Source organism: Pagrus pagrus (assembly GCF_965226575.1).
Source record: "Pagrus pagrus genome assembly, chromosome: 21".
Classification (NCBI taxonomy): Eukaryota; Metazoa; Chordata; class Actinopteri; order Spariformes; family Sparidae; genus Pagrus; species Pagrus pagrus.
In genome coordinates, this window is record NC_140208.1 from 20,760,677 (window position 1) to 20,774,930 (window position 14,254).

At 40.2% G+C, this 14,254-nt stretch overlaps 1 protein-coding gene across 4 annotated transcripts in view; it reads left to right on the plus strand.

Moving 5' to 3' along the window:
* The window catches only part of spag9b (sperm associated antigen 9b), a 45,328-nt gene extending 39,873 nt beyond the window's left edge, over nucleotides 1–5,455 (plus strand). For all 4 annotated transcript variants that reach the window (XM_084342873.1, XM_084342875.1, XM_084342874.1 and 1 more), the window contains 3 exons: nucleotides 100–279; nucleotides 1,468–1,599; nucleotides 1,691–5,455. In XM_084342873.1, the coding sequence (XP_084198999.1) occupies nucleotides 100–279; nucleotides 1,468–1,599; nucleotides 1,691–1,800 (422 nt within the window). In that variant the 3' untranslated portion in view covers nucleotides 1,801–5,455. The remainder of the gene's footprint in view (nucleotides 1–99; nucleotides 280–1,467; nucleotides 1,600–1,690) is intronic.
* The last annotated feature ends 8,799 nt before the right edge of the window (nucleotides 5,456–14,254 follow it).

The following is a 14,254-nucleotide window of genomic DNA, read 5'->3' on the forward strand; positions in this document are numbered from 1 at the left end:
CTAATTAAACCGAGTGCATTCCGTTGTCTTGAAATTGGATTATACAGACTGTTTTGTTTCTCCTCCACCATTTCTCTCATACTTCCTCCATTCCATCAGCTGCCAACAAGGTAGCCAAGACGGCAGGTAACCAACCAGGAAGTGTAGTCCGTGTCTACGGGGATGACAGCGGTGACAAAGTGACTGCTGGGACATTTGTTCCATACTGCTCCATGGTTCATGCTCAGCTTTCTTTCCACGGTCACAGAGATGCTGTGAAGTTCTTCACAGCTGTCCCAGGTAAACAAACCACGCTGTTTGACCTTTTTATTTATGTTATTTCTGAACTCTGCTATCAAACCCTTAAGATTTTATCAAACATTTTAGATGTACCTCATCTTTCCTTTGTTGGATATTATTTTTCCATTTAAAACATTTAGGAGTAGTTGTAAAATGCTGTCCTTTTAGTTGCCGCCGACTTACACTTGTGATATGTGATGAAAGAATTTAAGTGTAATATCAAATGAGATTACAATTGCTGTGGTTACATGAAAAATATTTTTTCATTTGGATTGAATCATTCTTATTAGAGATTCCAATGTAACTATATTCATGGATTCTAAAGGAAGTGATCCAGTAAGATGTGTGTTTGCATGCCCCAAGGCACTGAATCAGAATCTAACTTTTTTGATATGCACGTAGTGCTTCCACTCACTGTGAAGGGTCTAATCTGCAAGAACTGTAACGACAGAAGAAGAACAAGATTTTTTGTTGTCATTGCATTGAGAAAATGATTTCATTTATTCGCTCCACCTGTTAATACAGTTTTCAAGATGGAACCACATCGTGTACTGCATGGAAACAATATCTGAGGTTATTTTTTTTCTGGTTCGGTGCTTTCTGACTTTGTTCATCTTTTCAAGCACTTGTGTGAACAACTAGTTGTTTAGAGCCTTTTGACCATTAAGGCATTCAATCTATAAATCTTTTAAGATGTCCAACAAAGAAGTTGAATCGGCCACAGACCAGTTCTGTTTTGCTACTGCCACATGCGCAGAAAGAATATATTTATTCTGACCAGAGAAATTATCAGATTAAGCACTACATTTTTCTATTGAACGGATTATCAAAGGTTTACACCACCTTTGATATTCAGATTAGGCCAGATTGGATCAGTCTCCTCTGATTGAGGTGGTTACGTGAGCTGGTTTTTGTTGTGATTGGGTCAATAATCAGTCTGATTATTAGTGGATTAATGGGGTCCATGTAAACAAAGACCTTCTATATGTGTATAAAATGTTAAAAATAAAAACTAATAATAAATAATAACTGTTTGCTTGTCATACCATGGAATGCAGATTAAAAGCTAGTGTGCCAGAGAACTGAGATATCATTAAATACAGCAAACAGAAAAGAAGGTCTGTGCCAGAAAAACACAATCTGGACTTAATTGCTGTTATTCACAGTTTTATGGCTCTGTGCTTTCAGGTCACGCTGTTCCATCTGTGTCCTGTGGAGGAGAGGCAGCAGGTGACAAGGCGACAGATGCCACAACTCAGGAAGGAACCAAGTCCATGTTGATGATGAGTGGAGGAGAAGGCTACATCGACTTTAGGATGGGTGAGTTAGCTACATGTAATGGATAAAAACATCCCTGTAATCACTGCAGCCGACCTAGAGACAAATGAGATGCCTCTGTGTGTGTGTTTAGGTGATGAGGACGGCGAGGTGGAGGAGGGCGAGGACCCCCCCATGAAGCTGCAGGGTAAAGCCGAGCGCAGCCACCTCATCGTCTGGCAGGTCTTGGCCAACGAGGACTGAACTCTGACCTCGGGTTTGATTTGCCTTTTTCTTTAAACTCCGCTGCCATGCAGGAGGAGTACAGGTGGATGACTTACCTCTGCAGGCACGAGTTTGATCAGCACTTTTTTCTTCCTCACACCTGAACAATAAGAGTGAAACAAGCAAAAACTGTTCTGAGAGCTACTCAGTGGTAAACTGGACTGGAGCAGTGCAAACAGATTCAACTGCATGTTATCGTTTTATTATTAGTTGTTTCCTCTTATTTGTTCTTTTTTAAAAAATATTTTATGGATTTGAATTACAATCTGTTATTATGCCTCTTTCTCTTTTAATATTATTTGAGGTGAAGCGGTTAATGGCTACAGAACTTTTAGTTTGTTATATTTGCAAATTCAATGAATTTTACTCCAGACATTTCCAGTTCCCCTTCACTCAGTTCAGTTATTGTATGCCTATGCTGAACTTGTTGTGCTGACCTGATTCTAAATCAGTTGGTCAAAATTGACAATAATCACCAGTGAGCTCCCTTATTGCCCTTCAGTAATGTAAGGCTGGTGCAACCATGTGGGATTCTGGACTGATTCCATGTTTTTCATCCTTTGAGAACTCGGCTTTTGATTGTATGCAAGTCAAATTTAATTGATCGCCAGTTTTCTCTTAGTTCAATTCATCAGATTCATCTGGTTTGTATGTGTTTGAGCAGAGGATGGCTCCATATTTATCATAATATCCTAGATGTGATCTCATACATGTATTACTGTTACATTTCAGTCAAAGAGCTAAGCAATCTGATTTGTGAAAAATGAATAACTGGCAATCTTTTGAAAACCCAGATTGGTTTAATAATTGTTACCACTGTTCTGGATGTGTTCCCAAAATCCTCAAAGACTCTAACCATCTAAATTAAAGTATATTCCATCTGCTTCAGGATAGAAAAGATTTTGAACCATTTCCAATTCTGGAAATACCTTCAGTGCAGTTGTTAAAATACCTCCTTGGTTTTCAGCCATCCATCACCTTGGTCCAAAATGAAATAACTATTGGATGAAATTTGACATTTATGGCCCCCTCAGGACGAATTAAAATAGTTGGTGACCCTCCAACTTTTCCTGTAGTGCCATCATCAGGTCTAAATGGATTTTTTTTTCCAGACTTCTGACCAAACACATGTAAAACTAATGACACTCCCATCAGCCCCAGCTGTACTTAACTGTTTAATGCTATTAAGCAAATGTTAGCATGTTAACACCCTATCCTTAGATGGAGAACGTGGTTAACGTAATACCTGCTAAGCATGCTTAACATACTAGCATTTTCATTGTCCACATGTTAGCATGCTAACATTAGCATTAAGCTCAAAGCATTGCTGTGCCTAATGCTGCGTTCCAGTCAATGTCAGAAGTCGGACTGGGGAAACGATTATGGTTGATACTTCCGGTGCTCAATGGAGATAGCTACTGACAAAGTATCAGAATAACTGACACACTGGTGGCACTTTCAGCTCTTTAGAAGCATTAGCTAAGTGGGCTAAGCAATAATTTTAGTGTTAGTAGTATAACTCGATGAAGTAACTAACCTAGAGCTTCATGAATAAATGATACACCATACCAATCGCTCTTGGAGGATCATGTACTGCTACTATGGAAAACGCCAGTTCTGGTAATGCTGGAAGTAACACCTGTAATTCAAGGAATCATATGTGTTAGGAATAAAGTGGATACATTTTATTTTACGGCACTTTTATACTTGCCAACATATCTACATATTCCATTCACTAGCCTAATACAATCACAGTCATCTACAAATACATCCTACCACCTCTCCATGGGTGCCGCCATTGTTGTGTGATGTCAGACAACTGCTCCCTCGTGAAGTTGGGGTAGAGGGATTTGCCCCGAGGTTACAATTAGGAATTCCAACTTCGACTGACAGGCCATTATAATTTTGTAACCCCAGTAGGAGGTCGGACATTTTGGAGTTTCAAGTTGTCTGGAACGCAGCATTATACCTGCTAAACATTAACAGGCATTTTCATAAGCTCCCCTGTGCATGAATACAGCCTCACACAGCAGCAAACGTAAATGTAGACTGTTAGTCTTGTTCAAAGATCGCCAGGTAATGCTTTTTCAGAAAATCAGATAGTTAGCTTTGTGACTTGAATGTAATGATAAAACATTAGCAGCATAAAATGGAGCCTAGCTAACTCACTGACAAAATTCCATTCACAAAACTTGTAATTATGAAATAAAAAGCAGCAGCTGCTACATCTACCACTACACACTGTAAATCCTTCTTCCTTTGAGTTAGTTATGATTGCAATGCTGAAAAATTCAGACTTGTATTAAATCCAACATTAATGAGGCTTTCCGTCAGTCCTCTGCTCTCAGTCTACCCACACCCAGCTTGTAGACACTTTAAAGCTATGCCTTAGGTATCAAGGTTTGAAAGGACTAACTTATAGGCTTTTCAGGTGTGACAAAGTATTTATTTTTTCTTGAAAGAATGTTACGGTGGCTACCAAAGGTTAAAGAATGTGATGGATAGTTTGCTACATGCTGAAACAATGCTAGTGTCACATTTTAACATGGCACTCTCTAGCAGCATGTTTGAGTCTGCCTCCATGCAGATGCAAGTTTTTGTAACAGAAATCCTGGTGAATAGATATGATATATTTTTAGACTTTCGTATTAGGAAATGGTAATATTTTCTAGATATGAGAGAGGAGAATGCGCTTGGCCTGTTAATATGAGAGGATAAAACAAGCAGCCACACTGAGGATTACATAATCCCACTTTAATCCTTATCTTGACATTTAGAGGTCAAAATTCAAACATTAATTCGTTTTGTTTTGCCACAAGCAAACTCAGCAAACGGATTATTTCAGAAAGTGTTTTGAGTCTTCCTTATTAACTTTTTTGTTTCATGTCTTTAAGACTGTGCTCTCTGAGCAAAGTGCACAATATGTTCATTTTGGGTATAATATAAGGCTGTCTGTCTGGTCTCTGTGTACCACTACTTTGTATTGAACAGTATCAGAGGAGACCTGTCCTCATCATGAGAGTGTATGAGTATGTATGTGTGTCTCTTCTCTTCAGGAGAGGAGAGAAAATGTTATTGCAGTTTAGCCATTGCAGTATTTATTTACAATGATTGAGCCTTTGCAATTCAGAATGTATCTTTGTACATTGAATATGAATATATATGATTATATATGTATGAAACATGAAAATGGTTTGGGGTTATTGCTTTGACAACAGCTGTTGAAATGATATGAATTTGTTTTGTCGGGGTTAACCTTATCCAGCTATGCACTATGTCTGCGAGGGGAGAGGAGTGTGTGTGTGGTTGTTTTGGGGGGGGGGGGGCTGCTTCAGACCATGTTTTGTTTGTTTGTTTGTTTTTAAGTAGAAACCCAGCAGCCTGTCCACAGATCCTGACACAATCAGTTTTCAGCTCCAATGCAGGAAAAAAGTGAAACTGAAGTCAGCGAGTGGGCAGTTTCATCCCATCACAGCATGATGGAGAGTCTCGCCCATCCCTCTCATCTGCATACAAGTGTCATTGGCAGGGGCTCCCTCTCTTCCCCGTTGCCAGTACACTCACCATCTTGTACTTCTGCAGCATCTCTAGCCTTACCTATTTTTTAACAGTCGATTAAAACTTTTGTGGACAAGTTTTGTCTGCTTGTAATGTTTATTGATTCACAGCTTCTATTAGATTTTGGGATGCACTTCAGAGGTGAAGCTTGTTTTGCTGTCTTTGACTTTGGCCTTGCAGCTCCACAGTAGACAATCTCTGAGCCACCAAAGGCATGTTTCTAAGATCAACATTACCAGAGAGATAAGGGTGAAGCCAGGCTTACATCACTAAGCCTATCTGATTTTAGTAACCATGAAACTAATAAATGAATAAAGCTTGTTTGATAACTTTGGCCCATGGCCTAGCCTCGTAGCAGTATTTTGGTTATTTTCTCTTTAAAAGTCTGAAATTAAATTTAAGAAACTAACAGCCATAAAATATAATCCAATTCCAACTGAGAAAAGAATTCCCTTCTTGAAAATTATTATATTATTATTATATTATATTAGTATTTGCTTCAAAGTTGTTGAATGTCATTTTTCATATTATTTGTACATTAATCTTCAGCACATGTACAAGAGCTGCAACAATGAATTAGTTGTCAACTACTGAATTAGTCGCTAACCATGGAAAAAAGTCTAAATTCTCTGATTCCAGCTTTTTAAATGTGAATATTTTCAGTTTTATTTTCCTTTCCTATGACAGTAGACTGTAGATCTTTGGGTTGTGGACAAAACAAGACATTTGAGGACGCGACCTCGGGCTTTGGGAAACACTAATGGACATTTTTCATCATTTTCCGCATTTTCTAATTTGTTAATCAAGAAAATAACTAACAAATTAATCTACAGTAAAGATAATCGTCAGTAGCAGCCTTAAACCATACAAACAAAATTGGCTGGCAAAACATCTGTTTTGGTTTTGGTTTTGGTTTTGTTTGCATTGGCTTCTATGAAGTCAGTTTGACAGGCCTTTCACAGCAAGCCCTGCTTGTCTGAAGCTCCTTGTCTCAAAGCTTTATTACAGTATTTATGTTGCTTTGGCTCGTCAGATTTCAGCTTATATTTCAGTGAATTTCTGTTTTTCGTGCAGGTACAGACTATCGGAGCCACAGTGCACCTGCCAACACTAGGTGGCAGGCTTGAACTACACTGTAATAATGTTTTCCCAGTGACTTTATTGGAAGGACAGAAGCACCCCTCCCCTGCCTGTGATTGGTCCAGCACGGTTCTATTCAAGGCCTCGGTTTCAGCCCATTGAATGAGGCTGAACTGGTGCTTAGCAGGCTGAGAGGCAGATAGGGAGGCTTTAATCTCTTCACAAGCTCTTAGGAGAACACCTGGCTGTCATGGAGTCACAGTCATGATAGTGGAGTAGGATGTTAAGTAATATATATATATATATATATATATATACAGAACAGTACAGTATGCCTGGTGACTGTGGTGCCTGAATAAGGTCAGAGAAACATATAGTTACATGTCCTTTAACTGCTGTCATAAGATACAAGATTACATGCACCAAGAGAAACTGCAAACTGCTGAGCATGAAAAATTATTTTCAAAAAACAAACTTAAACCTTTCTCATGCTCGCGATCCGTTTCTCTGCCTCTGGAACCAACATCAGCACACACATTTAGTGTAAGATTATTGACATGCAGGCAGCAAGCCTCACATCAACATGCACAATACCAAGTATCGGCTGGAGTGTCACAACTGGGTTCTGGAGCAGTGGAAACAAGTTTAGTGATGAATCACACTTCACTATCTGGTAGTCTGATGGACTAATTGGCGCCAGAAGAACACTTTCCTATGTAATGCATAGCTGTAGCAGCAGTATATGTATAGTATTACACAGCAGCATTCAGAGTTTACTACTAGTCACTAGTCACTGGTGCTGCAGAACCTCTGAGTGTACTGATACGAGCAAGGCTGTGTTTTATAGTCTAGCGCTTAATGTTTCACTTATGAGATGAAGAAGTTATTTAACCTCTACAAAGTTACATAGATTCACTTGAAGATGATTTTGCAGTAAATGGGTCCTTAACTATACTATTGCCCAACCCTCCAAATAGGATAGAAACATCTAAACCACTGGGACTCAGCTGCCCACGTTTTAACATACAGGGCTGTAAGGCCATGAGTTTACTCTTCATGTAACTAATCACTTTTATCATTATAAATGCTCCACCCAACTGTGTAAACTGAACTTACACCAGCCTTGCTAACAGGAGAAAAATCTATTACGCCAGTTTGCATAACCTAACCACCATTTTACAGTCAATTCTGCAGTTAAGATAGACAGATGGCTCCAGGGTTGTAAGAGGGGGTTATCCTGGTCCAACCACAACCATGACCTCTTGAATCCTGTTGAGGAAACTGTTGCCCAGGATGCTCCAGGTTAACTGACCTACTTATACCACTGCAACTCAGTGTTTACAGTAACACAGAGTTGGTCTGAGGTGAAATCCTGCAGAACAGAACATGCTATAAAAGTACAAGAGTCTTTTATATTTCACAGAGGGTCACACGGGTGTAATGAGATTGATGCTGACTTCGCTGAATGCCACATTTTCGCCATGAGAAGACAAACGCACCAGGGGGAAATAGCTGCACACAGACATTCACCCTCTCCTCAAGCAAGATTTGCTGTGGTGCATCTATTCAGCATGAATCATGGGTAACAGACAGACAGACAGAGACACACACACACTCACTCACTCCAGGAGAGAAACGACACACACCTTTCACTGGGTGTTTATGCAGCCTGTCGTCTGTGTTGCATGTCACAGGCCTCGTGGGCTCTGTCATCTCAGCTGGCTCGACACAGTCTTCCCTGGTGCAGGATAAACACACAGCTGGACCACCCTTCATTTCACACACATCGTCTATTTCTGTCCTCTCATCGTTTCTCATCACTCTTTTTTTCACGCTCTCCTGCTTCCTCTTTGTCATCCCATGTTTTCCCTTATGTTTGTTTCTTTGTGTGATGTGAGGACTCCCTTTCCTTGACAGTCATCTCTATCACCAAAGGGTTTTTCCTCTCTATTTGTGTGTGTGACTCTAAGATGAATTAGAGCTGAGCTGACAGTGTATGTGAAGCTATCAAGAAAACTCCAGCTTCAGCACACATCTTTGTTTCGTTTCCATTAACCTCCGATATTAGAAGAGTGGAAGTCGTGTCTGCATGCATATTGCCCAGTCTCCGTTTACAGTCACCCTGATGCTTTGATCTGCTTTGTCAGGGCTACACACACAACACTGTCATAACTGAACACGTTCACACACGCACTGAGCGTTGCAGAGACACTGATTAGACACACTCATTTCTCTTTTACCAGCCAAGAGCCCAAGGCAGAGACGAAGGAGAGAATCCAGCGCTTTCTGTTTAATTTTTCAGATCTATTATGTTTTTTCCTTTCCTGTCATTTCATTTGGTGTTGGCCTTGAACCTAGCTGTTCAATTGCTTCATTGCAAGAGGCCATATTTGCCATGTTAGACTAATATATATATTACCAGTTTTTTGACATAACATAAGGTCATTTATGACTGTCACTCTCTAGAAAATGTTCTCTTTTTTACTGGTCATTGAAGTATTAACTTTAAAAAATATTTACAAAAATGTAACTGTACCCAGTTTTTATTTGCAAATGTGTCAAAAGAATATTTAATATCTATTTGATATTCTGGTATATGTGCTAATTTGCTTTCTTGTTGATAACTAGATGAACATATCAATACTACTTTCATAAACATCTGTCAAATATGAAGCTACCACCAGCCTTCGAATAGGATAGGATAGGATAGGATAGCTTTGCTTATAGGTTAGCTTTGCTAACTAGCTGTTTTCTCATTTCTAGTATTAATGCTGAACTTGGCTAACTGGTTGCTAGCTGAAACTTTGTATTTACGATATGGTTACAATCAATTTTATCATCCTAGTCTCCCCAAGAAACCAAAAAGCTGTTTCCCAAAATGCTGAATGATTGAATGACAAAATTGTAATCTATAATGGTAGAAAATGGTAGAACAGGGAAGGAGCAGTGCATTATGGGATTGTCCTTTTAATGTATAGAAATAACTGAATAACCCATGTTGTCAAATTATTATTTGATTCTATTTTCCATGGTCCTTACAGCTGCTGAGCATGTAAGTCTATAGAGTTGTGAATGTTAATAAGTTGTCAATAAATGGATTTTGGTCTGGATGCAGCTCTTTTCACACAAGGTAAATACTGAAACTGTCTATTTGAGGAGTCCTGCTGGTAAATTAGAGTGCTACATAAATAGACAAAGGGGACAATTTTTGGTAGGTCAGTACAGTTAGACTACATGTACTATAAGGTTACATATCCTGTATTTTCACTGTATATTAATTTATGACATAATGCCACGCAGCCACGTGAGAGGCTCATCTACTACCGATAAAGAGGCGGCTCTCTTAAATACAAAGTAAGAAAGTACAAAAATGTGTTACATTCTGGTTTTTGTACAGATGAATTGAGACAGTCAGTAGATTTTGCTACGTTTGGACAGAGACAGGTCAGCTGTTAACCTTGTTTCAGTCTTGAAGCTAAGCTAGGCTAACTGACTCCTGGCTCTAGCTTCATATTTCACAGACAGATATGAGAGTTGGATCGAGCTGCTAATCTAATCCAACTTTAAGAATGATGGGGAAATTCCTTCCCCACAGTGTTATCTCTATTTGAGCTGCCTAGAAAAGATTACTATTGTTTTCTTGTCCATGCTTTTAGAATTAGAGCTCCCATATTATAAAAAGTGAGATTTCTGTGTCTTTTTTCATTATAAAGCAGGTCTAGGTGCTATATAAATACTGTGTTGTGTCAAAACACTCAATCCATGTGAAAAAATGCAAGTAGCTCATAGTGTGCCTTTAAGCGACCCACCAGGCCTTCCGTAAGGTTGTGATGTCACAACTATATAGTCACCGCCGTCAGCCATGCCCCCAGCACTGCCTTGGTTACAAAAACACCAGCAGAGCTGATGTGGAAACACAGTGAGTGGTGTCTGTGTAACAAGGTCAGTTATACAGCAGTAATATGTGTGTAATATGTTAATTTATTATGTGCAGCATTATAATTGATTACAAAATCTGTGTAAATAGTTATTACCTGACAAGCTAGTCAATATGTGGAAAGTCTGAGACGTCTTCTCCGTTGACCTCTCCCCTTTTGCCATTGTACTCCACGGTAGAGGAGCTCAAGTTTGAGGGCATAATTGACTGGAGGGATTTGTTATTCACCTGTTTGTCAGAATAAACAGAAAAGACCTCCAAAGATATCCTGGCCTGGGCCTCTTCATCAATCACGTCGCAGACAACGCTAGTCCCCTCCAGTTAAACTTGGTGCAGTTGCATCTCCAATCAACGCTCGCCTGGTCTTTTGGGATAAAGCTGCTGACTCCTGTCTCCTCTGCTCCTCCTCCATGCTTTGTGGCCTCTGTGAAGTGTTGCTCGCTCCTGAGTGCACATGAGGTGTGTCACTCAAATCAAAGGTATTATTGGTTTGTGCTGATAAGACTATCATGGCCAGCAAGTGCATCACAGGGTCACTTTAGTCATTAAAGGTAAAACTAACAAGAAACTGTATATAGGAAGAGAGGAAGAGAGGATTTGACGAGATGAAGAGCTGCTTGAGGGAAACTGGAGCCACGGACATGATGTTATACCCGGCCATGCTGAAAGTAATCGATGATGGGACCACCAAGTTATTTGACTCCCCCGCTAAAGCCATGACTCTCTTGTTTTATTCATTCTAGTTGAAATGTGGATGTAAATGTCATTCTGGTGGTGCTATTCGGGCTTGGAGTTGTATAGAAAGCTAACCAAGGTTATGGTAATCCTCTTGTTATTGTGTGGGGAAGGTTTTTTCCGTTAGTGCTGTTGGCACATTTGTTATTTGTATGTTGAGTGCATGTTGTTTGTCCTAAATGATGAGGAGCATTTAAAACTGCAACAGGTGGCTTTGACCAAGTCTGTTTCTCATCTTTCACTACCAGAGTATGGACTGTTCAGACTATTCACAGCCTCTTTAAATGGAGAGGAATGTTGTGTCTTAAATGTTTACCGTCCCCCAGGCCATCCCCTTTTCTAATAGAGGCATTTGCAAAGCTATCTGATCTAGCAGTCGAAAAAACCCATTGTAGGATTTGACTTTGTCTTATGGATCCTCTAACGGACAGGTTCCCATTAGGCATTTCATCCCTGTCAAAACAGGTGAAACCAGTCAGTGGTCTTTGCAAGGACATGGGGTATGCAGATGTATGGAGGACATTGCACCCTGTGACTAAGGAATACAATTTTTTTCTAATTGTCCTAAATGCTACACAAGAATTGATCTGTTGCCTCCTGTTCAATGGGAAACATTATAATATCAGATCATGCTGCTGTGTAGCTAGATATTAAATGTAAAAATCCCTCCCAGAAATCCTGAAGCTTGAGAATGGATACTTCAGTTTTAAAATATTTATATACATTTATATCCTATTTCACTTCACAATTTAGGCTAATTCTCCACCGGCTAGTAACTCATCTCTGGGATACCTTTAAGGCTTATGCTATAGGGTTAATAATTTCTTACACTGCCAGCAAAAGACGCCAACACCGGGAACAACACATTTTACTGAAAAAAAGGCTTAGTATGTCAGAGAAGGACTATATTAAGAAACCTACACCTGCTTAACTAAAGGAAATTACGGCCATTTGCTCTACACTAGACTCCATTCTGACAAAGAAGATGCATAACAAAGATTATTTGAACATGCGGAAAAGCCAGGAGAATGCTTAACCTACCGAACAATAAAACGCAGGGCTCCCCAAACCACTGGGTCAATTGGAGATGGGACAGCGACTTGCTCTTCTTATTCCAAGTTTATTAATGACACTTTCAGGCAATTTTATACAAGATTATACCAATCCGAACAGAGCAACGATTCCAACACACTAATGGAGACCTTTTTCTCTGAGCTTGATCTTCCGACTATATCACAAGACCAGAATTCCACTTCTAATGATCACTGTGACTGAGGTATGTAAAGCCATTCACCAAGCGATGGCCTTGGAAGTGAATTTTATAAAGAATTTCAAAACCTTCGACTGTGTCGAATGGCCTTTTTTTTATGCACTTGAATGGTTTAGCTTAGGTGATAGCTTTGCTAGGTGGGTGAAGGTTATCTATACCCTGCTGATGGCTGCAGTCTTAACCAATGGACTAAGGTCCACAAATGTTGGTATCCAGAGGGGAACAGACATGCTGTCCTTTGTCCTCACTTTTGTTTGTAGTGGTGATCAAACCTTTAGCAGAAGCTATTAGGAAAGACCCTTTAATGGCTGGACTGGATGTCGGTGGAAAATTGCATAAAATCACCTTATATGCAGATGATATTTCTTTTAAACCCTTCTGTGTCAGTCCCTCGTTTCATTCAGATTATTACCATGTTTGGCGCCTTCTCTGAATAAAAAATATTTTTTTCTAAATCCTAGGCAATGCCTGTGGGTAATTTGCAACAACAGCTAGATAACCCCAACCCCTTTCCTTGAAGGTAATCCCCTGCAGGTTTTACATATTCAGGTATGTTTATTACACCAAAATTCAATCAAAAATTTCAAGCCACCTTCAACCCGTTATTTTATCAAATTAGACAGGATCTGGAGAGATGGAATAATCTTCCCATATCATGACTGGGTCGAATCTCACTTTTGTAAATGAATATCCTTCCAATCTTGCTCTACCCAATACAAATTACAGTTTGTACAGTTAATACTGTCCGAGCATGGAGGATCCCGCAGTGTGTAGAATGGAGATAAGTGTTTACATCTGCTTTCCCTCCAGTCACTGACAATGCAGACTTTCTATGACAGTTAGTGATAACAGAGGACATGTGAGAAAATATCTGGGATAATGCAGGGAAAATAACTGTCTGTAATCAGACAAGAGTATTACAACAAAGGGGCCAGTATTTGGGGATGGACTGCTATGTGGCCTTATAAGCCCCCCTCCTGCCTTCATAGAGGAGGTGATGCTGGACAGCAGTGCAGACTGTCCTCCCTCTGTCTTTTGGATCCCGTCTGGTGCCATGCACACTGTCAGGATGAATGAGCCTTAGCATTTGCTCCTTCCTCAGCCCTCACTGCTGCTCGTCTGTCAGCCCGTCTGCCTGTCTCCCCCACTCTCCGTCACCCTCAGCCCTCTTCTTTCTTCCTTCAAAAAGTTACGATACGTGCCTAGCGCTTTGAAGTGAAAGGATGATTTTTATTTGGTTCTGCATTAATGTGAAGTGCACTGATGAGATTAGATGAGCAGACAGCGCAAAAAAGGTGAGAAAGGGAAAGAGAAAAAGATATATTTTGAGAAGCAGAGCCAGAGGGTTAGATGAGTCACCCCGCCCTCCCAAACGCACTGGGCTCAAAGGGGTCTCACACAGCCTGCAGACACACGCACGCACACACACACACACACACACACACACGCACACACATCCGCTGTGCCCCTCCCACACACTGCCCTTGCTCATCTGGTCTGTGCACACTCCAACTTTCGTGCATGCACGGGTACGCACACTTGAAAAGCACAAGAGCTGCACTCAACCTGTCAACTGTACAAAGTGCTGTTGTGATACTCCCCCTGCATCGTCACTCAGTCACAGTGTGACCAAATGTAAGCTAATGTGGCACCACATGACGATGAAACACCAAATATTACATCTGGCCAAGTCCCTTTGATTAGCCCTTATGAGCCCTCCCTCTCTTGTAACTTTCATTTTCAGCCACATTAAACCATGAATATCATTCTATTGAGGATAATCCTCAGGGATAATGTTTGGCTTGAAGTTATGCAACACACACGGAGGGCGAACACAATCTATCATAGACAGT